General features: G+C 41.2%; 2 protein-coding genes across 6 annotated transcripts in view; one reads left to right on the plus strand and one right to left on the minus strand.

Moving 5' to 3' along the window:
* The window catches only part of TEX10 (testis expressed 10), a 39,539-nt gene extending 36,451 nt beyond the window's left edge, over nt 1–3,088 (plus strand). For all 4 annotated transcript variants that reach the window (XM_081836256.1, XM_081836260.1, XM_081836258.1 and 1 more), the window contains one exon: nt 2,876–3,088. In XM_081836256.1, the coding sequence (XP_081692382.1) occupies nt 2,876–2,989 (114 nt within the window). In that variant the 3' untranslated portion in view covers nt 2,990–3,088. The remainder of the gene's footprint in view (nt 1–2,875) is intronic.
* A 1,011-nt stretch (nt 3,089–4,099) lies between these two features.
* INVS (inversin) overlaps nt 4,100–26,077 on the minus strand; it is a gene marked incomplete at its 5' end in the record, with an annotated part of 66,274 nt that continues 44,296 nt past the window's right edge. For both annotated transcript variants that reach the window (XM_081836253.1, XM_081836252.1), the window contains 9 exons: nt 4,100–4,395; nt 6,472–6,555; nt 7,200–7,435; nt 10,479–11,253; nt 12,794–13,110; nt 17,726–17,938; nt 22,964–23,070; nt 24,168–24,397; nt 25,462–25,617. In XM_081836253.1, the coding sequence (XP_081692379.1) occupies nt 4,262–4,395; nt 6,472–6,555; nt 7,200–7,435; nt 10,479–11,253; nt 12,794–13,110; nt 17,726–17,938; nt 22,964–23,070; nt 24,168–24,397; nt 25,462–25,617 (2,252 nt within the window). In that variant the 3' untranslated portion in view covers nt 4,100–4,261. The remainder of the gene's footprint in view (nt 4,396–6,471; nt 6,556–7,199; nt 7,436–10,478; nt 11,254–12,793; nt 13,111–17,725; nt 17,939–22,963; nt 23,071–24,167; nt 24,398–25,461; nt 25,618–26,077) is intronic.

The following is a 26,077-nucleotide window of genomic DNA, read 5'->3' on the forward strand; positions in this document are numbered from 1 at the left end:
CAGGCTAGTTTTCAGCGTCCCTGGTGGCTGTTTAACTTACCTTGGCCTGACGCACACACCTGCTTCTGTTTGCAAGCGAAGAGCAAGGGGCCCTCTGAGAGCCAAGACTAATTTTCCTTTCCTCTCCTGGCCATCGTTGCTGTCTTCGGGTTGCTGGGGATTGTTTCCAAAATGCCTGGATAACATGTTGGGGGAAGGCTGCTTCAGACTGTAAAGGGGCGGCCCCCCTGTTGAGAAACAGGGATGAGATTGAGAAAGGCACACCTGAGGGGCGTGTACATTCTCCAGGCGCATCTCCCTGCTCCACTGGGCCTCTAGGCTGAGCAAGCAGCTGTCCTTCCAGCTCCCAGTTGCAGAGGGGGAGGGCTGTGCTGCCAAAGTCTGCTTGCTGGGTGCTGTAATGGTTCTAGGGGGTTGCTCATGCGTAAGTTCCCGCCACTCTTGGCTTGGTTGCCTGGTTGAACCCTTTCTGTCTGGACAGCCCTTCACTTCGTGGCTGTCTCAGTCGCTGGCAGAATCCGTCAGTGGGTGTTTCTTAAACTTCTTCCAGCAAAAAAGTTCTTTGACGCCAAGTCTCCTCCTACTCTCCCTGCGCGGAAGTCTTCTGCGCAGGGAGGGTGTGGGCAGCGGAGTACCCGTGCTCTCCCCACTAGTCTCCGGCGAAGAGTCCTGGAGCCTTCTCTCCGATTCCCCCATCTGCCCCCCTTCTCTCCTGGTGTTACGCTGATTTCCTTCCCCAGCAGCTGGGCTGTCTCTCTCCCTGCTGGGACCCTCTCCGGCATCGCTCTGGAGCCTTCCCTCTGCCTCTGGCTCTGATGGCAGTTCCCTGACAGGTGCATATGCAGCTCTTAGTCCTTGCTGCTTTGAAGGGGACTTGCTTTAAAAAGCAGCCCCCCCCCCAATATCTCAAGAATCCCCTTTATAAGGGGATTCTATCCCAGTGCTAGCCCTTTCCATGTTTCAAATACAATATATCCAGTTTGAAAATAAAAGGAGTGAACTATTAGAATGAACAGATGCTGGTCGTTACTTCTATATGTGTGTGAACCTGTCTCCATGAAATCATTAGCTTTGGGTCAATAGCAACCAAAAGTGGTGGAATGTTATTTCTCCTTTAATAAGCAGAGCCTGGTACCTTTGACACGGTTTGCATTATGAAGGGATAATTAGGGAAGTGTCCAAGTACAATGATACAATTTGGAAACATTGTTGCTTTATAAAAGCATTTTCTTTTAATTTACTAAATGCAGCTGTTGATTAGCCTAAATAATTCTTCACAGCATACCAGGAAAGAGCCTAATTTATGTAATTCCAATTAACTGTGTTGCTGGAAGGGGCAAATGTTGCTCTTCTGCTCCTATTTTGCCTGCTGGTTTCCCAGACGCATCTGGTTGGCCACTGTGAAACAGGATGCTGGACCAGAAGGGCCAAAGGCCTGATCCAGCAGGACTCTTCTTACATTCTTACGTAACTGTAATCCTTTCTCTTCCCTGAACTGCCTACTTCATGAGAGAAGCCTGAAAAGTTGTACCCAGTGTTTATATTTTCAGAGATGGGAGTTCCAAGTTGTGTTTGAGAAAATAAATATGGCAATACTGTTTTCTCCATAACAAACACTAGTTCATGAAAAGCATCTAAACCAATGAAATTGTGATACTTATAAAAATATATACTGCCAACTTGTACAGAACTAATATAGAATTTCAGGGTAGTTTACAATAATGTATACAAGTACAATAAAACACCATAAAAACTATTCAAAATTATCATTAGAATGACTGGCTGATCAAGAAATGTTAAGCGGCTGCACAGGCTTTTTGGCTTAAAAAATGTATTCAGAAGACACTTGAAAGTCAGTCGCAAAACTATCCCACCATTGAGCTGAAGAGGCTGCAATAGTATAGGTACCACAGTTCACATAAAGCCTTCTGGTAGAGGGTGTTTATAGGAATAAGCTTTATTATGGGTCACCATGTGGAATGTACCCCAAGTTTGGGATTGTTAACTATTTTTAGAGAAGGGCAATCTTACCTTTGTTATAAAGAACTAATTACTTTTATTAGTGGCACGCCTACTAGAGGCACAGAATTGGAAAGGATTGGAACATCTGTGTATCTCTCATTGGAGGAACACAGGTGGCACTGTGGTCTAAACCACTGAGCCTCTTGGGCTTTCCGATCAGAAGATCGGCAGTTCGAATCCCCACTACGGAGTGAGCTCCCATTGCTCTGTCCCAGCTCCTGCCATCCTAGCAGTTCGAAAGCACATCAAAGTGCAAGTAGATAGATAGGTACTGCGGCGGCAGGAAGGTAAATAGTGTTTCTATGTGCTCTGGCACTCATCATAGTGTCCCGCTGCGCCAGAAGTGGTTTAATCATGCCAGCCACGTGACCTGGAAAGCTTTCTGCGGACAAACACCAGCTCCCTTGACCTGAAGCGAGATGAGCGCCATACCCCATAGTCACCTTTGACTGGACTTAACCATCCAGGGGTTCTTTACCCTTTTACCTTACCTCCCATTGGAAACAGAATGTATGGGCTGTTGCTGTATCAGAAAAATTAACAAAGATTACATGCATTGAATAATACAAAAGATGTAGACGATTTTGTTGAAATATGGCATCCTTTTATAAAATACTTTACTGATAGTCCCGAAGAATGGCAACTACCGAAATCACAGATTGGGACTCTGGCAAACTTAACTAGATTGATCTGTCCAAGAGGAAGGAAAGGGGGGTTTTGTGTTTGTATCCTTCTCTCTCTTTGTGATGGTTATATATAGGAAATCAATAAAACTATATTTATTTATTTTTAAAAGTCAGAAGCAAGGGTATGTTGAAAAATTCCAAGCAGTATCTCTATTTTCTGATTCTAGGTATTGAAGAGTGGCGAAGCTCAAGACCAGTGGCTGACAGACCTCCATTACTATTACAATATATACTTAGCCACACATCCTCCAGGATCTGGTGCAGCTGACACAGTATATTAAAGAGAACGACTGCATTTGATTGCGGGTCTCAGTGCAAAATGTCAATTTTCTGTGGAAATTGAAGTTACATTTCATTAAAAAGACTTTTTCATGTAAAAAGCTACTTTTCCTGTATTTGTACCAAAAATTCAAAAGCAGCTGGTTCTGAGCAGCTTGCTGCCGTCACTAAAGGCCGAAGTATACATGATGTAAAATGTGTCTTTGCGTTTCAAAGGCGGAACGTGTCTGCTGGTAAGACTGACAACTTCTGAAATTGCAGCAGGCCTGGAGGGGAAGCTTCCACTTCCCTCCTGCTGTGATCCTGAGGAAGATCCCTTGTCTGAAGCTGGTGCAAAGGGGGATTTCTTTCCAGTGCAAATAGCAGCTGTCCCATAAGCATGCAAGGGAGGAACTTTCACGGGGATGCTGCTAATGCAGAGGCCAGAAGAGAACTGTGCAGGAAGGTTCTTGCTCTCTACCCCTTAAGGGATATAGGGCATTTTAAAAGCTGCTTTTGGAGGAGAGTGAACTCTACATTGGCTAGAGTGAATGAAGAGATTGTGGAGAAATGCCAGTTTCATTGGGTGGCCTCCCATCTCCCGCCCCAGGCAAGTTTTGTAACACATTATTCTTGATGTATGTAGTAAAAAAAAAATCCTTTTGCATATTATTTTTCTTATAAAACTGAGGATTGTCTTAACTATCTTTTTATTATTAACCTGAGATTTTGCCATCCTTGCTCATTTTCATCGTTCACAAAGTTCAAGCCAGAGTTGTCCAAACTAGCAGAGAGCTGCAAAACCTGTTGGATATTTTGGCGAATGCAGTGGTTTGACAAAAGATAATGACTTCATCTGTCAGCGTGGAACTGCTGACTTGTGACTACTTTTGAGCAAGGTGTCTTGAGTACTGTTGATTCAGATCTGCTTCTTTTGGAAGGAAGGAAGGAGCAAATCATTGAGGATTTCAGCTGCCAGGCTGATGTGAACCTTTTGAGCCTTGTATATTACTGATTAAAAAAAGGAATTCTACTCAAACCTTGAGAAAATTGGTTGTGTGTTTTTTCATTTTATTTATATGATGACAGTGGGAGCATTCTAGTTGTTGCTAGTTCACTCAGTAAGCAGAAAGTTTTCAATAATGTAAAGTTTAATGGATTTTACTGCTTTTCGAGAATGGAAGTTTTCAGAATCTGGAACTGTTTATGATCACTTAGGTGAATACAATGATGAAAATACTATTAAAGGTAATTTTTAATATGTCCATATATAATTGATAGGTTCTCCTCTTATGCTATAGATCAGTCTTGCTTTCATGCCTTGATCTGGTGTGCTTCATTTTTACTGTTGTTGTAGGTTTCATACTGGATGAAAATGGTCTAAATTTCCTTTTGTTTTCCAGCAGGCAAAGGTACTGCAATCCATTTTCTGCAAAGCAACTACAAATTAGTATGTTTGGGCCAACGAGGAGTGAAAATACTTGACATTTCTCTCATTAATAAACTTGTATTGAGCACCAGACAGAGCTACTTAAAACTGCCTCATCCAACCAAAAAACCATTAAACCATTCTTGAAGAACCTACCTTTATTTCTGCTTGCTCTTTAGGTTAGCCTATCGAGTTCGAACACTACCATTATAATACTCATCTGCAAAATTTTATTTAAAACATTTATTTACCACTAGGGCTTTTTTCCAGCTGAAACTCAGTTCCAGCACCTCTAAGATGGTGCCATTGCCATTATAAGAGAACAAGGGAGGCATTCATGGTGAGTTCCACCCCTTTTTAGTACTGTTTTTCTAGTATTTACCACTATTAGTTATACTGCACCTTGAAATTTTTTATCACTTGAGTCATTACTATTTTGCCCAGTAAGAAGTGCTGTATACAGGTATCGGAAATGCAACAAACACAACCATATTTTTTCGATGTTTAAAGCTGAGTATAGCCAAGTTGCAATATATCCTATTAAAGGTCAAAAAATGTGTAATTTTTATTACATTCTTAAGAACCTTGAGTTACCTTCTAAGGATTCTCGCACTAAGTGTGCGAGGTCTGGGCTTTGAAAGCATTTTCCAAATCAAGCTCAAAGGTAAAGGTAAAGGTACCCCTGCCCGTACGGGCCAGTCGTGTCTGACTCTGGGGTTGGTGCGCCCATCTCACTTAAGAGGCCGGGGGCCAGCGCTGTCCGGAGACACTTCCGGGTCACGTGGCCAGCGTGACAAAGCTGCTCTGGCGAGCCAGCACCAGCGCAGCACACGGAAACGCCGTTTACCTTCCCGCTATAAAGCAGTACCTATTTATCTACTTGCACTTAGAGGTGCTTTCGAACTGCTAGGTGGGCAGGAGCTGGGACCGAGGACGGGAGCTCACTCCGCCGCGGGGATTCGAACCGCCGACCATGCGATCGGCAAGCCCTAGGCGCTGAGGTTTTACCCACAGCGCCACCCGTGTCCCTTAAATCAAGCTTAGCAGAAGTTTAAAAGAAAATTTAGTTGGATTTTTATTGGTATCTATCCCCTGCCTTTGGCAGTTACACACCAACTGAATTCTTCCACTTCTCAACAAGATGCCTTACTTTTAAAGGGAATGCTGGTTTACCTTTTATATCACTTCTGTGACACATATCAAGTAGAATCAAATTCGCTCTAGAAACGTGTCAGATATACCCTATAGCTCTGGTTGCCGACAGTTCTGAACTTCTTTGAAAAACCTCATGCTTAAAGGAAAATGTACTGTCATATTTAGACAGGGCAAAAGTTTTCCTGAGTCACCATCTGGTGAATGAAAGTACTGTTCTTAACAGATTGGGCAAAATCCCTATCACTGTCTTACTCATCACCAAGTTATGAAAAAGCAAATTCATCGTGAAATTGCAATGCCTACAATTGGACTGTATGGAAAACTCACGGGGGAGACGGGGGGGGGGGCACAAGATGAATTAACATTTGAGGAAGTTTTAAGGTCTTGCATAGATGGCTGTGTGAAAGTTGGCAGGTGAAAAGACTTGATAACTCCCCAAGCTATATTCAGGAGGGCACAACAAAGAACCTTTCTGAGATTACAAAGGCCTCCAGTCACAGCAAGTTAACTGGGAGGGTGAAAACTAGAAGGGAGATCAACATTTCAGCGTCATCAAAATGAATTAATACCCTACACTACGATTTAATAATAAGGAACAATACCACTGTAATTTGCAGCCATCTACAGCATATTGTTAAGAAATGTTCATCCCAATTCCAAATAATCAATTGACTGACTTTTGTTGAGGAAGGTTTCCCGATTGTTGGTTTAATCCAAAATCTACAAACTTTTGTAGCAATAAATAAACAAAGTGCAAGTCCACCCCCTAATCTAGTGAACGGATCTGATCAATAAAACCGAAGGAATGAAGTTGTTTCTGGTGTTGTTTGGCCCATTCTGATTCTAAACCAAATATATCACATTTAATTAAGGATACATCAGCTATCAACTAATTTTGATTTTTAGGCCAACAAGCGGTACCTGATAGTATCTGTAGTTCAGAAAGCTTGTATTTTGAAGAAGGAGGTCTCACTGGATGATACACTCGTCCCTCTTGAGAGCGCCCTTTAAGAACAAGTTTTCAAATCAAGTGTGAACATTTGTGCTTGTATTTCTACATTTTTCACTCTTTGTTCTACTGTAGTTATTGTTCAGCTTTAGAGAGGGGGACATAACAAAACTGAACAGTGTAAATACAACTGCTAGCATGCTCATTTAACCTTTTTGTTGCCACCCTTACTCTTAAGACCCGCTGCAATGCCCTCTGAGAATGCCACCTGAACAGGAAGACAGAACAGCTTAAATGATGCTTGGGTTTTTATGCTGTTGGGGGTCGCAGTGTGTGAGGCAGGGAAGAATTAATTTCTCAAAAAACCCCTCCCAACACCCTGAACTCCAGTTAGGTTTTTAAAAAGCTTCCACTGGCACCAGTGGAGACTTTGTATTTTTTTTTTAAGCCTAATTACGTCTCAGGAAATGGCCAGGGTGAAGAGCAGGAGGTTCCTGCGAGCTGTGGGAAGTCTGTGGGCAGTGGATTTCCAGCTCTGTTTCAAATATATTCAGACAGTGTACATCTGCAGAACAAATATATCCACTTCTGATGATGCTGGAGTTGCATTATGTTCCAACATTTTTAATTGGGGAATATGACACAAACAAATGCAATCCTTGACTCTTCAAAATAAGTACCCAAGAAAATGCCTTCCTACCGTATATCTGCTTCAAGGTGGATGGCTTCTGTGTAGAGTTTAAACCTGAGTTGCTTTTGTTCGCGGACTTAAGGTTTTTGCTGGAGGAAATGGATTTCAAAGGGGTTTGGTTCAGCTGCTTGCTCCAAGCAACCTCAATGCAAAAGGCAGCTGTTTCTTGTTGCCACTTGTCTTCATTGTCCTTCCACAGCCGCTTGACACTAAAAAGCTGAAGAAACTGTCGCCTTAACTGGTAGCTGGAAGAAGAAAAGAAAGAGAGGAATGCTCATTTTTACGTGTCCTCTTATCAACCCTAAAGTTTCCCATAAACCTCTTCACTTCATTATTAACTGGGAAAACAAAATTCCCCCTTAATTGGATCACTTTTGTGGGATAAAGAGGTTTCTTCAGCAAAAGAAGGTCTGAGTTAAATAATAAGATCCATTAATTTGATATACCTAACATCAAACTTTAAGCTTGCCAGGCACGTATTTATGTTTTGTCTTAATTACGAAGAACCGCCAATCCAGAAAGGGGGAAAACTCAATCAGACTAACAGCCTAGCAGGTCCCACCTCCTGAGGGTCTTTTTGGGGGGTGTCCATGCTGCACTCTTCTCCCAGACCTTTGATCTACAATCTATTGGGTGATTCAGGTTTTGGACCACATTTGTGCCATAGGAAGCCTGTTAGTCTTTAAAAGTGCCAAAACATGATTTGCATTGTTTTTCTTAAAATAGTACTATTTCGGTTTTGTTGATGCTCATAAATCTCTGCTAATTATGTTTAGTAATAGAAATACATGCCACCTTACTCAGTTTTTATACCACAACATGTCTACTGTAGCTGACTGGCAACCCCTGCTTGCCTTGTGGATTGGAATGAAAAGAGCTAAATCTCCTGCATGGAAACATTGCTCATGAAGTTCAGTTTAAAGACGAATAATAAGGACTGGACAACACATAGATTTGCGAAGATCTGGATCTATATCACCCATTAATTTTGTATTTATGATGGGATGTGGTAAAATAATGTTGATACCTGTTTTCTGTGACCTGGTGTTCGCTTTGCATGCATTTTATATCTGCTTTGCTACAATTAAATTATTACCAAGGGCAGCAAAGAACAGGGACTAGGAAGTTTGAAGGAAAAAAACACGAACTTAGACATTAACTGTGTGTTTCATCTACTGATAGGCCCATGTTTGGATTGCAAGGAATGAACTTCGCTCCTAGGTTAGCCAGCATGCCACAATGTCACCTTAAGGACAAGTGGCCTAACAGATGCCCACAGGGAGAATTCAACCCCCATGCCCTCTCGTCTCCTGTGGCTTCCAGCAGCTGGTATTTGGAAGTGTTGCTGCCTCAAACTGTGGAGGCAGAGCAGAGCCATCATGGCTGGCTGCCAATGGCAGCCCTCTCCTCCATGAACTTGTCAAATTCTCTTACCAAGTCATCTAGGTTGGTGGCCATCGCTATGCACTACGTGAAGAAGCAGTTCCTTGGCTTTGTTCTGAATCTTCCAGCATTCAGTTTAATTGGAAGTTCACGAGTTCTAGTGTTGCAAGAGGTGGGGTGGGGACTTTTCTCTATCTACTTTCTCCATGCCAGGCATAACTTTATATACTTCTATCCAGTCCCATACAAGTCTTATTAGAATAAAGTTATAAAATCGAACAAAAAAAGCAGCTGGCCCCTGGCACGCCCCCCCCTCACCGGCCAGCTTAGTCCTCCAAGGCCCAAGGCAAGTGTACAGTGGTACCTCTAGTTACGGGCTCAATCTGTTCCGGGGTGCCATTTGCACCCTGGAAAGTCCATAACTAGAGTGCCTCTTCTGCTCATGTGCGAAGCGCGCAGAATGGTTCTGCGCACACACGCAGTATACAAACGTGGTTTGCAAGCCAAAAAGAAGCAACATGAACCTAACACAACACAACACAAGGTATGACTGCACTTGGCTACCCTGCAAAGGCCTGCTTTTAGCATATCGCCTCTTACCTTTTCTCTAAACGAATAAATCCCAAATGCTGCAACTTTTGTTCATAGGGGAGTCGCTCCATCCCCTTGGATCATTTTGGTTTCCCTCTACTGAACCTTTTCCAACTCTACAATTACTATTTTTTAGGCGAGATGACCAGAACTTTACACAGTATTCCAACTGCAGTTGCACCATCAAATTGTACGATAACAGATTTAGCTTCAGATGCTTTCCTAATGGACAGTGCACTCCCAGGAAATCATTCATTAGGCAAGCGTTTGCGTAACAAGCTAGCAATTTCCATTTATTCCCCATGGGAACGTTTATCTCCCTACTCCTGCCATGGCTTCTTCTAAAATGGCTGCAGCCAACCAGCAACAGAGAGACAACAGAAGATATTGGACAGTTCCCAGTGCCTGAACTAACTTGCAGGAGGCAAGACTTAGGAACTTAGGCAGACGATTGTGATGAGGAAAGTTTTAGGCATAACAGACAAATCAATGGATCTGGACAGCATCCCCCTGAAAGTTCTTTAAGAACTCAAATATGAAATTGCTGATGTTCTAACAAAAATATGTAACTAATCCCCCAGATCCAACCTCCATACCTGAGGGCTGGAAAGTAGCCAATATAACAAAAAGGTGGATCCTGGAAATTATAGGCCATATAGCTTAACATCTGTTCTGGCAAAACTGGTGGAAAGTATTGTTAAACATAAAATAACCAAGCATATAGAAGACCAAGTCTTGCTGAAGCAAAAGCCAGCATGGCTTCTTGCAAGGGCAAGTCCTGTCTCAAAAACGTATTAGATGCAAGTTCCCCTTTCACATGATATCTGAAAACATGGAAAGAGGATATTTGAGTCATGCATCCTTCACTGACAAGTCCTTTTAATACATGAAGTAGCTAGATGATGGAAAGAGATGCACTAATGCATTCGGCTTGTTTTTCTACTGAATAGGCCTCCGTCCACTGCCCTTGATATATCAACTGCAAGCTTGGCTTCATGTTGATCAAAGAATGCCAGAACTTCAAGTATAGCCACAACTGTATAGGACTTGATGAAATGAGAAGTGGTAATTAAAATGAAATCAGCTAAACAAGAAGAATAGCCAAGTGTCCCCTCATTTTGAGTTTTGTAAGCTGGATATTGTTCAACATTCTCTGTTGCTTTTACTGCTTTTTTTGTTTGATGGTGTATTTTAGTGTGTACTCTTTATTTTACGTTTTGGTTGGTTACCTTCATTTTGTGTTCTGCATCCCTCTCTGTATCTATACTGATGAAGGGTCAAAAATATTTGTAATAAAGCAAAACAAATGAGTACCTTCTCCAAGCCCGTTGAATTATTTCAGCAGCACAGTTCTTCTTTTGGAAGAGCTCCTTTCTTGCCCTTTCCTTCTCAATCACTTGCTTCAAGACCTCTGAAGGGACAGGTTCGGTAGCTGGGCTCTTGCAGTGAAGAAAGTGCAACTGATGTTCTGAATTCCTGGGTGCCGTCAGAGCTTGCCTGCTGGGTTTTGCACTGTCTCCGTGGCCATTGTCCAGTGCCCGTCTGCTGGGTGTCAGCTTTGCAGTCCTTGCATCATTGACCAGCAAAGGACAGACTTTGTTATTTGCCACCTTACCGGTTTGTGTAACAGCAGCACTTGAAAGGTCCTTTCTGATATTCACACCTCTCACTTTGGCACTCCCAGGTCTGCTGAACCCAGCTCGGGACCATTTCTCATCATCTTTGCTTTTTGCCTTCTGCTGCTGTGGGGTGCCTTTAAGGGCCATCTCAGAGTGTCTTGAATTCCTTGTGCTTCCATCAGTGCATTTACTATTCTGAACCCAAACTCCTGTTTCTTCACAATGGTCTATACTGTTGTTTAATGAGTGACTTGGATTTTCTGATCTTTCCCCAGAAGAGGCAGCTTTAGCGCTAGAGTCATGCCTTTTCCTGGCATGCATGAAGGTGGCATTTGCTCTCACAGTAGGCTCCTTGTGCTTTTTACCATTCTTGCTTGAGCTAGCAGATACAACTTGCTCCCCATCATTTTCTCTACTGGAACGGGAAGGGGCACAGACAGTCTTGCATTTGCTGTTTTCCCTGGATACCTCTTGGGAGACAAAGATAAATAATAATTTAAATAATTCTAACTTCCTAAAAGCAGTTAGTCAGACTGACAAATACTGAGACACAATACAGTTAGGATAAATGTAAAAGCTTAATTGTATTCAAGGGGAATCATTTTTGAAAGTCAAGGTAAGGGACCCAGTTTTAAAATTAAAACATTGTTTAAATGTTTCGTAACTAACTAAAATAAAAAGACAATGGAAGTTAGAGAAAAAAGCATTCAAAAGGTCAAAACTGTCTTATGTACAGCTTTCTGCTAAGAATTTAATTCATGCTCATTGATAATGTTACCTGCAGATCTAATAGTTCATGGAACAAAGTACATTATCAAAACTATTCAATACAGAGCTTATTAATGCAACCACATATTCTCCTTATCCTATTCAATAAGAGCTTATGAAATGTAATTATAGTTTCATTAATTATATAATTAATTAAACAATTATATAATTGTTATGGCACTTATTGAGCATATACATACAAAGTTTCCTGGTCAAAAAATCACCCCCAATAAAGGAACATCCTTTGCAAGGGAAGCTCACAAGATTATGAAAAGGAAATCCATTCTTCTGGAGATGCCAGGAGTGAATTTCACCCTCTTTTGATATTAAGGTAGCAAAGCAATGAAATGGAAGTCTTGAAACTGGAGACTAGCTACCCACGACACCCTGAGCTCTTACCAGGCACCTTGTTGGAGTGGGGAGCTGTTGGCCTGCTCTCTGCTGTGCTGCAACACAAGTGCTGCAAAAGACCAGGGGATGGCATTGCACTGGTCAGGTGACACAACAGCCCAATCATTTTTCAGCTGGTCCTATAAAGCAGTGGACTCTGCCCATGGGCATAACCAAGGGGGGCTGGGGTCAGCAGTCCCCCCTAAATCAAGTAAATCAATAAAAATACTTAACTGATGTTCTCTCTCCCTCCCCCCCCCCAACAACATAAAGCCTGTGTCCCCTAACAAATCCGGGCTACACCCATGAGTCTACCCTATTCCTGAGCCTCAAAAACTCATTGGCCAGACAGTGACTGAGCTGCTCTTAGACTGCCCATCCCTTACTCAATGGCAACCAGCCCTTATCAATGGGAGGCCCAGAGGATGGCAACATGGGAACGGGCCTTTTGTGGACAGCTCTCCCCAGGGAGGCTCAGCTGGCACCTTCCGTGCATGTATTTAGGCACCAGACAAAAACATTCCTCTTCCCCCTTTGGCTGATTATCTATGGCCTTCTTAATGTGTCTGGGGTGTGTGCTGTTTGTTGGTGATGTTATATTATGGATTTTGTGTTTTTATGCTGTAAACCACCCTATAATCTTCAGAAGAAGGGCAGTATATGATGATTTGTTAATTATTCTATATGATTTATGCACTACTTGTGATGTTCTATTATGTTCTATCATGCTGTTGTTATTTATTGCTTTGGGATTGATTTGAATGAAAAGCAGCATAGAAATATAATGAAACAAATCAAATATATAAATTTAATGATAATGATGACAACAACAACAACACTGAGATTACAAACCCATTTCCTTTTTTTGATCTTCGCCAAACAGCTCTTCGGAGTGATGTTTGTTCTTGCTAGTCACTTTGTTTGGCAAGACTGTGGCTGAGTTTCTCTTGACTTTCCCTGTTTGGGTTTGACACAGGCTGCCAGAGGGAGGCCTTTTACCAAGAGCATCGTCCCCTTGCTGGGTGCAGCCTTGCGCCGCCTGAAGTCTCAAGGGACTCTTCTCTGTCTCAGAAGTGGACTGCTGCTGAACTTGGCCCTTGCTGGACCTGGAGTTCCGCATTTCTTTCTGCAGCTCTGTGGCTTTCCTTCTGTTTTCCTCCTCACGTTTCCTGTAAGCAATAGTTCATACTGTTCATTAAAATTGTCTGAAGCACAGTATTAAAATGAAAGGCGCTCCTAGAAACAGGAGAATTTACAACAAACAAACAAGAATCCCTCTTGTACCGCACTTTTCCTCTAGTGGATGAACAACCCTGTAAAGTACTTTAGCATGAAAATTATAACACACTGTTGAATTACAAGGAAAATACTAAAGGGCCTCACACGTCTTACCTTCCCTGTCCCGACTTGCCCCCCCTAACCAGTAAGAAAATTATGAAAGGCCAGGAGCAATGCAGGAAAACAAAGAGATGTTTCCTTTTTAAAAAGAAGCCTGGAAAAGAAGAGAGAAGGTGCAGGATTGCTCCTCTGTTCTCAGTTCAATACTGCTGCTGAGAACTCAGCAGGAAGCTGGATGGAAAAGATGAACCCCCTTTGGTTCTCACCATCAGCTTTAGAGAATTTGTAACACTGGGTGACTGTGTTTTCGGGTGCCACTAGGTGCCACCTTGTTCTCAGTGCTATTTAACATCTACTATATGAGGCAGTCATGAGGAAACTTGGGAGGACAGGCCCAGAAAAGACTCAATATGGAGGCCAAATGGCCGAAGTATTGGGAAATATTAGAAAAAGATGGAGATAACTGGAAATTGCAGAGTCAGGAGAAAATGAAAGACAAAGTGCGAGATTGGTTACATTACGCTCAGATTAAAGAAGTTTTTAAACTTGATAAAAAGTTAGGATTCCAGGTGGAAAAATCGAAGTTAGAAACGGAATTGTTAGAGCCTAAGACTAAGGTACTTTCAAGAATGTATAACTTGCTGTTAAAATGGAATACACAAGATGAAACGGTCAAATCGGCTATGATAAAGTGGGCACAGGACATTGGATATAATATCATGTTTGAGGACTGGGAGAGGTTGTGGACCACTGGGTTGAATTTCACTGCATGTAATGCTTTGAAAGAAAATGTTATGAAAATGATATATAGATGGTACATGACCCCAGTCAAACTTGCAAAAATATACCATTTGTCTGATAACAAATGTTGGAAATGTAAAGAAAGTGAAGGAACGTTCTTTCACCTCTGGTGGACCTGCCCTAGAGTGAAGGCTTTCTGGGAAATGATATATAATGAGCTGAAAAGGGTATTTAAGTATACCTTCCCTAAGAAACCAGAGGCCTTCCTTCTGGGTATTGTCGGCCAGAGGGTGTTAAAGAAGGACCGAACATTTTTTATGTATGCAACAACAGCAGCAAGGATACTCGTTGCTAAGCACTGGAAATCCCAAGATTTACCCACACTGGAAGAATGGCAGATGCAACTGATAGACTACATGGAACTGGCCGAGATGACTGGCAGAATCCGAGACCTGGGAGAGGAGACGGTAGAAGAAGACTGGAAGAAATTCAAGATTTATCTACAAAAATATTGTAAATTGTATGAATGTTAAGAAGGATGCTAGATTATAAATAACTTGGCACCATTAAGCTAGATGAAGTGAAGTATGAAGATAAGTTAAATTTAAGAAAAGACAAATTTTGGATAAGTATTAGGCTAAATTTAAATTTTTAAGGTTTGAACAAACGATATCTAAAATTAGAGATACAACATTGGAAAATTAGATAACAAGAATGGAATTAAGGAGATAAATTGCTGATTAAATTTTTAGAAACTAGGAACGCAGGAGCGGGGGATGTGAGGAAGTCCAAAGAAGTTAAGAAAATATGTTTATGATATGTGCTACTTTGTTTCGTTATTTGTACTGTAATTTAAAAAAAAACCTTTAATAAATATTTATTTTTTTTAAAAAAAGGAAACTTGGGAGGACAGTATCACCAGTATTCCCCTTGTTCTCTGTATCATCTGAGTTAGGTGTGTTAATGCACGTTCTGGACCAGTAATCTACTGGTGGGCTGGATCGGAGCCAGGAAACAGAAGGTGAATCTTGTGGGTGGGTGGTTCCTGTGTCTGGGAATTAAGAACTTTGCCTATTGTGGATGGGGTCGTTATCCTGTGGGAACAGTTTGGGGGGTGGTAATAACCAGGAAAAGGGCCTTTTCTCTGGTAGCACTCACATTCTGGAACACGTCGTCCCGTTCCCCCCCCCCCCCCCCGCTTCAGGCAAAACGTACATAATTTGCAGTTCTTAAGTAAATTTTGATGACTTGATTGTATTCTGGTTTTCACTATATTGTATATTTTGATGCTATTGTTTTATATATCATCCTACGTCGAGATGCTCACATATTAATATTTTAATTTAAATAAATAAATTATGCACCATGACCAAAAAAAACCTAGCTGCAGTAAAAAAACAAAAAACAACAACTATAAAATGGACATGTAGCCCTGATATTTTAAACTTTTAATGCTGCAGCATGGGTTGTAGACTGCTGATAAATGACAGGCTAGTTATGTGGCATGCCTTTATCGGTTGTTGTGATTCACAAGTAACAGCAAGAGGTGAAGTCAGTACAAGGTGTCAAGGAAAAGCCTGAATTTTATCTGTCATTGCTATCTTATCAAGCAGCTGATTGAATCTGGGTGCATGAAAAGCTGCTGACGGAGCCTCAGACTGTACTCTGGGCAGGTTGAGGCACTTCAGCAGTCAGCCTTTGGCACTGACAGAAGTGGCTCATTCTCAAATAATAGTATCACCAAACAGAAAGCATATGGGTGTCTGTCTCGTACCCAGTATAGATCCGTCTGCCATTTTGATCTGATAAATTAGGCCTTGCTATTCACAGCACAATTATTTCCTTCTCTTTCAAAGAGGCACACAGACGAGGGCTCCCCTCATCATTCCATAAAGGAAACAAGACAAGCAAGGTACATTCAGCGGCAGTAGAAGACTTAGCCTTGTCACTCCAGAGTCCATCTGGCAGGCTGGCTAACAGAGCAATTCAACACAACGAAGAGTCACGTGGCTTCTTAAAGACCACAAATAATTAGTATTTTGCTACAAGCTTTTGTGAGCTAGAGCCTCGTAACAGAAGCATGAAATAGGAAAACAGTGCTCTCAGTCGAGATGTGCTTGTGATATTCTCTCTCTCTCTCTCTCTCTCCATACCCCCACCCTCATGTACATATGTACACACAACCAAGCAATCATCGCCTGGTTTGTGCAGGGGAATGATCAAGTAGGCCCGATGCAAGAAATAGCTGTACAGTGGTACTTCGGGTTAAGTACTTAATTCGTTCTGGAGGTACGTTCTTAACCTGAAACTGTTCTTAACCTGAAGCACCACTTTAGCTAATGGGGCCTCCTGCTGCCGCTGTGCCACCAGAGCACGATTTATGTTCTCATCCTGAAGCAAAGTTCTTAACCCGAGGTACTATTTCTGGGTTAGCGGAGTCTGTAACCTGAAGTGTCTGTAACCTGAAGCGTATGTAACCCGAGGTACTACTGTAGTAGGTACATCACATTACTGTGCAGGTCATCATTAAATAAGATACCCAATCAGACTGGGGGTGACGCATTCCCAGGGCTAGAGGCCCCTGCTGCTAAACTGCAACAAGAGTATAGCCCTATTTGGGACATTCTGTTTGCTCATGTGCAACTATGGAAGGATGAGCGGGAGAATATTGCCTGTTGTGTTTCCCTGATCCTTACGCAATTTACATACCCAAAGGCTTCAGGGCAAAGGCCTAGAGAGCCTTCTGTATCCCTGAAGGTGCACTGGATGAGTGAGAAGCCTGACTGTATAAAGTTCTAAACTGTGTGGAGAATCTCTGCCTCTCTGCTTCAGACCTGAACCCTGAAACTCATGGAAGGCTACTGTAAAGATCCAAAGTGGAAAAAATACTTTCTGTATTGGGTCACTCCTAGTGTCTAGTGAGTCGCAACACAACGGTATCAAAATCTGTTAAAGAATTCTAACTCAAAAGCTTCATTGAATTCAGATGCATTATTCACAGCAAACTTTCCCTTATTGTTGCTGTCCTTGCCTAATACACTTATTATTAAAATTAATAAAATGTGTAAGTTAACATACATAGGTGCAGTTATTTCAAAAGTTCATATCTACAGGTGGAGTTGATGTTATTTATTAGTTTGTTAATATTATTTTACTCCCCATTCCTAAAGCTTTCTGGCACTCCTAGTGTTCTATTCCACTAATTCTACAGAGGCATTCCTTTTAAACCATCTCATTATTTGCTGCTGTAGCTTTTAACTTGCTTCTTGTTGTCTCCTTCTTATCCCTATCCTTTTAAAGCATGGGTAGGGAAACTAAGGCCCTGGGGGCCGGATCCGGCCCAATCGCCTTCTAAATCTGGCCCACGGACGGTCCAGGAATCAGCATGGTTTTACATGAGTAGAATGTGCCCTTTTATTTAAAATGCATCTCTGGGTTATTTGTGGAGCATAGGAAATAGTTCATTATTATTTTTTCCAAAATATAGTCCGGCCCCCCACAAGGTCTGAGGGACGGGGGACCAGATCCCTGCTAAAAAAGTTTGCTGACCCCTGTTTTAAAATAATAAATCCAAAGCCAAAGAGAGAAAACCTACAGGAAAAAGCAACAGCAGAAATAGCAGATTTTCTGTACAATGGTATTCAGGGATTACTTCATTTTAAAGAGGTTATTTGTTGGGGAGGGTTGCACATGTGCGCCACTTACTTGGCAGCGGCATCCTTCCTCAGCTGTTCGTGCTTCATTAAAAGATTTTTCCTATCTTGGAAAGCTTTCCTAACTTTGTATCCTTTATAGACGGCCTGGATTTTTACAGCTGCAATGTCCTGTATGGCAGCTATGGATAGCGCACTGTGCTCCAACATGAACTGAATTACTTCATGATGAGCTCCCAGCAAGGCGTAATCGAGTGGCGTGTACCTAAAAGTAATAAAACATTAGTACATATTTGAACCACAGGACAAGGAAATATTGTAATTAACAATATTTTAACAGTACATCAGCACCACTGCTTTGTTGGATTCAGAATATTGTAGTATTATATGATTAATTATGCTGATCTGATGTTGCTTGCACTTGTGAGGTGAAGAGCAGGGAAAATGATTCTCTGACAAAACAAGGAATGAAGGCAACTGGTGTTGCAATTTCCTTGTTTTCTCTGGCAGAGAAATTGACGGTGGTGCAGCAGGGGTGTATGGCAGGTGGGATCAGGTCCCTCCTTGCCATGTATTTGGGGCACAGGCTGGAAAGGGGCTTCCAACTGCCATCAGCTGTAGCAGCCGTTGGAACCAGAGGCCACTACATCTTCAAACCATGTGGTCCATCATTAAATGGCAGCATAAACACTCCTCAACGTGCTAAACTGCCCCCATGCTGTATTTTCCCACAGCCAGCCAGCAGCACCCACAGGACAAAATTAGAAATCAGTGCAGGTGCAACTGAATAATCAAGAGCCATCACATCTTCACTAGCCTCCAGCTTTCACAGCCTGCTTTCAAGGCTAGCTTTCTCCAAATGGACAGAATAGTATCATTTTATTCTATAGCAGCAGATATAAAAGAAGAGTGTGAATGCAGAGGTTTCAGTCTAATACACTGAAGTCAGTGGGACTTATTTCTGAATAGACATGTATAGGATTGTGTTGTGAAATGCCCAAATGCTTTGAAACTTTGAAAAGAAGAGGTGAGAACTTCAAGAGCAGCTGTGATTTAAAAGTAGGCATTTATAATACTAATAAAAAAAATTTTATTTGTATCCCACTCATCTGGGTTGCCCCAAAGAAGTAGATAAAATGATCCCAATCAATACAAGAAGCTTTTATTAATCAAATCATTCGTCTGCCGTCACAGTACTCAGGAAGTGCTAACCAAGGAATCTTTTCAACTGACAAGGAATCTTCTTCATAAGGATCCTGAATAATCAGTTGGAACCCTCAGCACCCTGTTATGACCTGCACCTTAAGGATAAGATCACTATCATCCACTTGAATCTGGACTCCTAACGGAATTCAGCAGAAAAACAGGATATATCCTTAGCTCCATTTTGTACAGCTGCTTGAACGGTTTCCAGTTATTGCAGCCTAAAAAGATTACAGTGTTGGTGTAATCCTGAGGGGGTATTTGTGTACCAGGCCCAGAGTCAGGAGGGACTGTGGACTCTGAGCCTTACTTTTTATGCAGCCTTTGTAGAATCAAAGTTATGCGGCAAAATGCCCAGGCACCATTCAAAGCAATTGCATTGTGAGTAAGAGCCTGCTCCCGCCTTTCATTGTTTTCAGCCAATGAGAAAAGTCAGAGTGTAACTGATGAGTGCTAAAGAGTAATTGAGAGATGTCAGCCCAAGGGAAGACCGCAAAGTCACATGACCCAGGAAGTCCCTTCTCCAGACAACAAAGAAGGTACTTCCTGATTGAAAGGGAAGCAGTTTTGGGGTCTGTTGTGGTGCATGTCTCTCTAGAGATTTCTCTGGATTCAGATAATAGAGAAAGACTTGCTCATTTTGAAATGATTTCATGGCTATCAAATCAAATCAAAATGTTTATTCGGCTTTACGCCCATCACGAAACACAACAAAACAAATCAAATCAAATCAAACAGCAGACTCGTAGAAGCCATAAGTATTATAACACAGTTCACAACTCACAAGGACAGATATTAGCCATTCATAAGAAAAGTTTAAGATTAAGATTTTGGCACTACACTAAAATCAATATCTGCTGTCATTGTAGAAAATTCTTATAACTATCAATAATCAGCTAACATTCCATTCCGTCTCTTGTACGAGAGGACGGCTGTTAGGAATTTAGCAACCTGTAGGGTAATATAAGGATCCACATCTTGAAGAACCCAGGCAAGCTGTAGGTCTACTGGTTTGTCAGCCATAGGCTGGATTATGGGGTTTAGTATACTAGCACGGGCTGAACTGTACAAAGGGCAGATAAACATAACATGATGTAGAGATTCCGATGTTTTCATTTCACAAGCACACATTGAAGGGACTTGGCCCTTAGTGAATCTATGTCTCAGCACGTTTGTTGGAAAGACATTGAACCTAGCTCTAATGAAGGCATATCAGTGAGACGCGGCCATAAGCGATGTTAAGTAGGACGGAGCGCGGTAGATAGGGGTTATGCCGAAATTTAACGGCGAGCAGGCTCCACCACCAGCTATGAAATTTTGGTATAGCTCTGCATCATCCAGCCTTTGATTTATACACCTTTTTGCCACATTTAGATCCAGTTTGAGCAATTCAGTGGGCGAGATCTCATAGGACAGCAATTTGGCATGGATTTTTCCTGACCACAAATTTGTGAAGTCATCTCGCCCCATACATTAAAAGAGATAGTGGTTCGGGAGTTTATGCCATAGAGATATCCAATAAATCAAAACTCTCCTCCATATAACTAACTCCACTGAGGAGATCTTCATTTCTAAGCGAATAGCCGCATTACTTACGCATGTTGGTAATTTTAAAAGTCGGCGTAAGAATTGGCTTTGAAGTGACTCTAAAGGTGAGAGGTTTGCAAAGGCAGCCCATAAAGGTGCAGCATAGGCCATTGTGGCCATCACTTTGATGGATTTCATGGCTAATTTTGAACTTATTATTGCTTTTCTTTTGGGGATGAGAATATTGCCAAGAGAAAACACTTAAGAAATCCAGGATTTTAATGTAATGTGCAAGTAGCGTGTCCATCAAAAAGCAAAAGGTTGTAGCAGGCTCTTTTTCTTGAAAAAAAAAATCTTGTGTTTTTTCCTGAAGTATGTAAACATTAAAATACAATTGCAAATAAAATCCACCATTTGTATTGCAGGAGAAGTATTGTGGTTGAGAAAGCATGGGTCATGTATGCCCTGAAAAGTAGCTTAGTGTTTCTGTATTATTATTGCAGGAAACTGCAATTAAAATATGTTAATCCAAATAGACATGGTTACAGCAGATGGTTTAAGGTGGATGTGGGAAGGTGATGGACAGATGACTATCAATGAAGAGATGTGGACGTCAATGTGGAGGAAATTTTCTGTGAAATCAGTCTTGGCCTTGATGAGAGGGGCAGTACTTGAAATAATGCAAAAATGGCATCTCACACTGGTATGGGTAGCCCATATTAGCCCCTCCTCCTCACTAAAATGTTGGAGAGGGTGTGAAATGTTATTTTCTAATCAACACATGTAGTGGACACGTGGAAAAGTGGCTCAGTTCCGGGAGGAAGTATTGGTCCAATTAAAAGCACTTACTGGACAAAATGTATCTAAATATCCAGCTGGCTTTTTTCAATCCTTTTCATGGAGACAGCATTAAATTACAGTTTAAACCTTTCATGAATTCTCTTCTACTAGCAGCCAGGCTTATAATAACAAGATACTGGAAGAAATTAGATTAACAGAATTGTACAGTTGGAAGGGACCAAGAATCATCTAGTCCAACCTTGTGCAATTCAGGAATCTTCTCTGACAATTTGGTACAACAAAAGATGGCAAATAGTACAAGTGGAAAAATAAAATAATAACATAAAATTGACTCAAGGTCTGAAAGCACAATACTCCTTTAGAACTGAATGGAACAGCTTTATCACGTACAGGGATAAAAATGAAAAGAGAGGACTTCCCTCACATTATAAATCATTCTGGTTACCTTGAACTGTTTATCGCCTTCTGTATAAACAGTAGTTTGGGATAAGAACTTGTGTTATTTGGCTGTTAAATTGTACAATTAGAAAAAAAACCAACTGCCCAATGAGAATTCATTGGCTATGGAATGTGGGGCGTGTGTGTGCAAACTGGTGTGTGTGTGTGTGTGTGTGTGTGTGTGTGTGTGGAATGACTGGGGTCTTCAACAAAAGCACTCCATAGTATTTTCCTGCTGTGCTGAATATATGTGTAATATTTATATACATTTACATTTATTTTAAAGCTTACTCAATAAAAGCTGTTTCCTGCACACATTCTGCGCAAGTCCACTTGTCTTGACAATAGCCAGCACCCATTTCCATAGATTTATACAAACAGGGTGCACAACAGTCATGCAAGGCAAAGGTGTCTACAAGCTTAAAGTTACCTGCTACAGACAAAACCAATCCATACATGATACATCAATTTGAACCGTTAGTGTCAGTGCACAAGATGGTCAAATTAAAGTTCTTCCTGATGGTAACCAGGAAGGACACAATACAGGAAAATACAGAAGAAAAGAGACAAAGCCAACCAAATTGGACTTGCCACATGGTGATTGGCTGATAGTCAGATTAGAGTGTCTCAAACTGAAATGTCAATAGAAATTATAAGACAAAGAAGAGAGCACAGAGATTTGAATGTCAAGATCCAAGATGAGTCTTGGAATGGCCTCTTCTGAAAAACAACATCTATAAACATTTATATCTGTTTTTAAATATTTCAGCTAACTAGTTCAATCAATAGTTTTTAAAGTTCCAATCTAAAATGTGGTCAATTAATTTTATCACAGTACAGGTCTGCTTAGCCCTCTTTTTATCATTAGTCACATTGCTTCCAGGAGAGTATTTTGCATATGAAAGGTTACTCACGGAATCTCAACTTGCATAATGTGACTTTAAAATCTAAGAATCAGGCTGTTAATCGTCATATTGGGAAGCTTTACATAATTTGTGCAAATATAGTTCTCACCTAAAAACCCACCCCTTATCAGGGGAACAGCAAGGATCTGAAGGACCCAAGGCAATTCTGGTTCCCCAATAGACCCCCAAATTGGAGAAAAGTTGAGCCTCACTCTTATCCAAGTACCTCCCTCCATTTTATCTCCCATTCATTCTCCAGTTGAATTCTTTTCTCCAATGGAAGAAGAAGCATTTTTTAAAAAAATAATGAGGGACAAAATTCAAACCAGTGGATTCCTAATCTGCAATGCTATACCACCTTGCATTCAACAAACAAGAAGATGGAACATAAAGATAGTAGACAAATTATTCAATACCTTTCTTCGTTGTTCTCCATATGGTTAGGAAAAGCACCAAATCCCAGCAACAACTTAATAGCATCAAGGTAACCATTGTTGCACAACCAATGTAATGCTGTCCTTCCCTATAATCAGTAGGGCAGATGAAAAGTATGTAAAATAATTGCTTTACATTCTGAAACTTCAGTGCAAATATAAAAATGATCTGTTGGTATGTCAGCACTATAGCGAACATTCAAATCATACTATTTTGAATATATATAAAACCAGGGCCAGCCACCTGAGGCGTATCATAAAATGGACAACCTGGACAACCACTCCAGAAGAATACCATGGTTGAGGGTATCAAAAGCTGCTGAGAAGCTGGGGAGGATTAAAAGAAAACATTTTCCCGGTCTCTCTCCCAACAGACAATGAGAACTGCTGGTGCTAATTTCAAAGGATTATATTAATTGCAAACTGAATTATGTGCAAGTGGGTATCAATGATCTTCTAGCAGAAACCATCAGATCCTGGTGCTGAGCTCAGATGCTCTTCATCAGATGCTGTCTTTAAAATTAAAATATGTAACTAATTCAAAACTAAATATAATTATTAACTCGTCTAAATTGTTTTTTAAAAATCCACAAGTCCTCCTCCTACTTATTATTAAAGGCAGTGCAATGATGGCGAGTTCAGGTGAGATCTCATGGAGTGCACATGATCTCACCAGACACCACCACTGCTGCCACTTCTCTGCCAGTGGGATGGGTGGGAGGGTTGTTGCCTCTTGGGCTTCCGCTGCCTGAGATGGCTGCCTCAGCCTGCATCATGGGTGGGCCAGCCCTGCCTATATTGTGGCTGCAGCAACTAGGGGAAACTATTGGCACAATTAAATGAAACTGCCCCTGGTCACTGTATGGCACTCATCCCATTTGGGTTTTCCACAACCATTTGCACATAATGTGAAGCATCCCTATCATTCTCATCCCAAGTCACTGGTGATGGTGGTGGCTAGGAAAATTCCCTAGGGGGTTGTCTCAGTTCATGTGGCAAGTCCATCATGCAATGTTACAGTATGAGATGGGGAAAGGGATCCCCCAAGGGGACGCCATCTTTGGTCATATTCACATTTTGGTAACAACGCAAAGACAAGTTATCTCTAACAGTGGTGAGAAAAAGCAAGATTCAACGGCACTGTTTTGATCTCATATTACAAAGGCACAAAAAAGGAGACATGTACCTCATTATCTTGAATATTTGGATCTGCATTATTCTCCAACAGCACCACCATGCAATTAATGTAGCCTCCGTAGGCAGCACACTGCAATGGGGTTCTACCTGCATAATCCTGTACATTTGGATTTATTTTATTTTCTATCAATATCTGGCAAACATCAGGGTTTCCTCCCAGAGCTGCCCAGTGCAAGGGAGAGTGGCCATCTTGGTCAACCAAATCAACTCTTGCTCCTCCTGCAACAATAATAGATTTTTTGATTATCCAATGCTGTATGACGCCTGATTCTAGCAGCAGCTTATAAAACTGTACAAAACACAAAAAACAGTCTAAAAGGAGTGCCACAGTTCCACAGCAACACAAAAGACAGAACTAGCCACAAAATTCAGCTTCCTGAAAACACTGGTCTTAATTAAAACACAGACATGCTTCTAGCCTACATGGGCTTGGAAGCTATTCTTGAAAGTATATGGGCAATACCTGCTGAAATTTCAGAGCCAGCGGAGTAGATGAGATTTCCAGAGGCTGAGGCTTCATAGCTCCTCTTCTTCTCCATGATTAGAAAAATCAATATAAACTAGGTAAATAGTAACAACTACAAAATAAGCTAAACTATCCATATTTCCTTGATTTATATAAAATTCAGTTTTTCTTGGTGAAGAATTTTGATTGTATATGATTGACAAATTCTTTTAGTAGAGTATATAGAGCTTTGCCTATAGGCTCCAAAAAGGCAATACTACATCTAACACAATGACAGAAGATTTGCATATTTGTGCCCCGTCAGGCAAAGACCAGGAAAAGTTTTAGAATTAAAGATTGCCTAACCAAAAATGCCTGGCTGGAAGCCAATTCCAATATTATTTATGGGAGTTAATAGAGAGAGGGAATTTTTCAGAAACAAATTCCAAAATTAGCTTTGGGTCAAATGTGAAGTTTAGGCTCAATGACAAACTGTCCCTCTCAGTTAGTTTTAAAACATGACATATAAATACTGTTCAAACAGCCAGTGAAAAACTCAGAGGCAACTTCTTCCACATTAATCTAATGTTATCAATATAAAGGATCAGCACAATCCAAATATATCTCAAATGTAGCTTTAGGAAGTATTTTGGTGGAAGATCTAATTTTCTGCCCTGATCTTTCAATGTAGATGCATGATAAATACCTTCTTTCAACTCTCCTCCTGTGCCAACTGGGGATTCACTTTCTTCTTGTCTGTCATTACTGTTTATTTCATTTCAAAAACTGAAGACAGCAGTGTTTCTATGAACAAGTCTATAAATGTGTCACAGCTGACCTTTAATGAGAGTCTGTATCACTTCTTTATGTCCCATCTCACAGGCACGGAATAAGGGAGTGTGTTTCATGACGTCAGCAGCATCTACCTGGGCATCGTGTTTTAGCAGCAATTGCACGGTGCTGACATGGCCAGAAAGGGCAGCAGCATGTAATGCTGAAAGATGGACAAAAAACAGGGCATGTAAGAATTAGAGGAGAGCAATTAGAATTGCGAATGTAACAAAACTTAAACACTATGGCAAGAAGGGGGATTTACACTCATCTTCCACCTATTTTTTAACCTATGCATACAGCTTATGCGTTCTTAATACTATCACTAAATAAATTGCACTAGCTGATGAAACAGTTTAAGCTACATTGGTGAAAAGAATCTAATCGGGTTACTGGCTGTTTAGAAAAAAAGAAGTCTGGCAAAAATGCCACCTGCTGCAGGAACTTGGCTGCATGGTCTGACCCTACTGTACATTCCAGATCCTGTTTTTCAGCACTACACTTGCGGAGCACAAGGCAGTAAACTACTCAACTGGTTGATGCATGAGATGTTTGCAACAATACATTTAAATAAAGGAGCAGCTATGTCAGCAAGGCCTGGTTTCTCCCCCTCCATCATTCAT

This window comes from Podarcis erhardii (genome assembly GCF_964252035.2).
Source record: "Podarcis erhardii genome assembly, chromosome: 13".
Taxonomy (NCBI): Eukaryota; Metazoa; Chordata; class Lepidosauria; order Squamata; family Lacertidae; genus Podarcis; species Podarcis erhardii.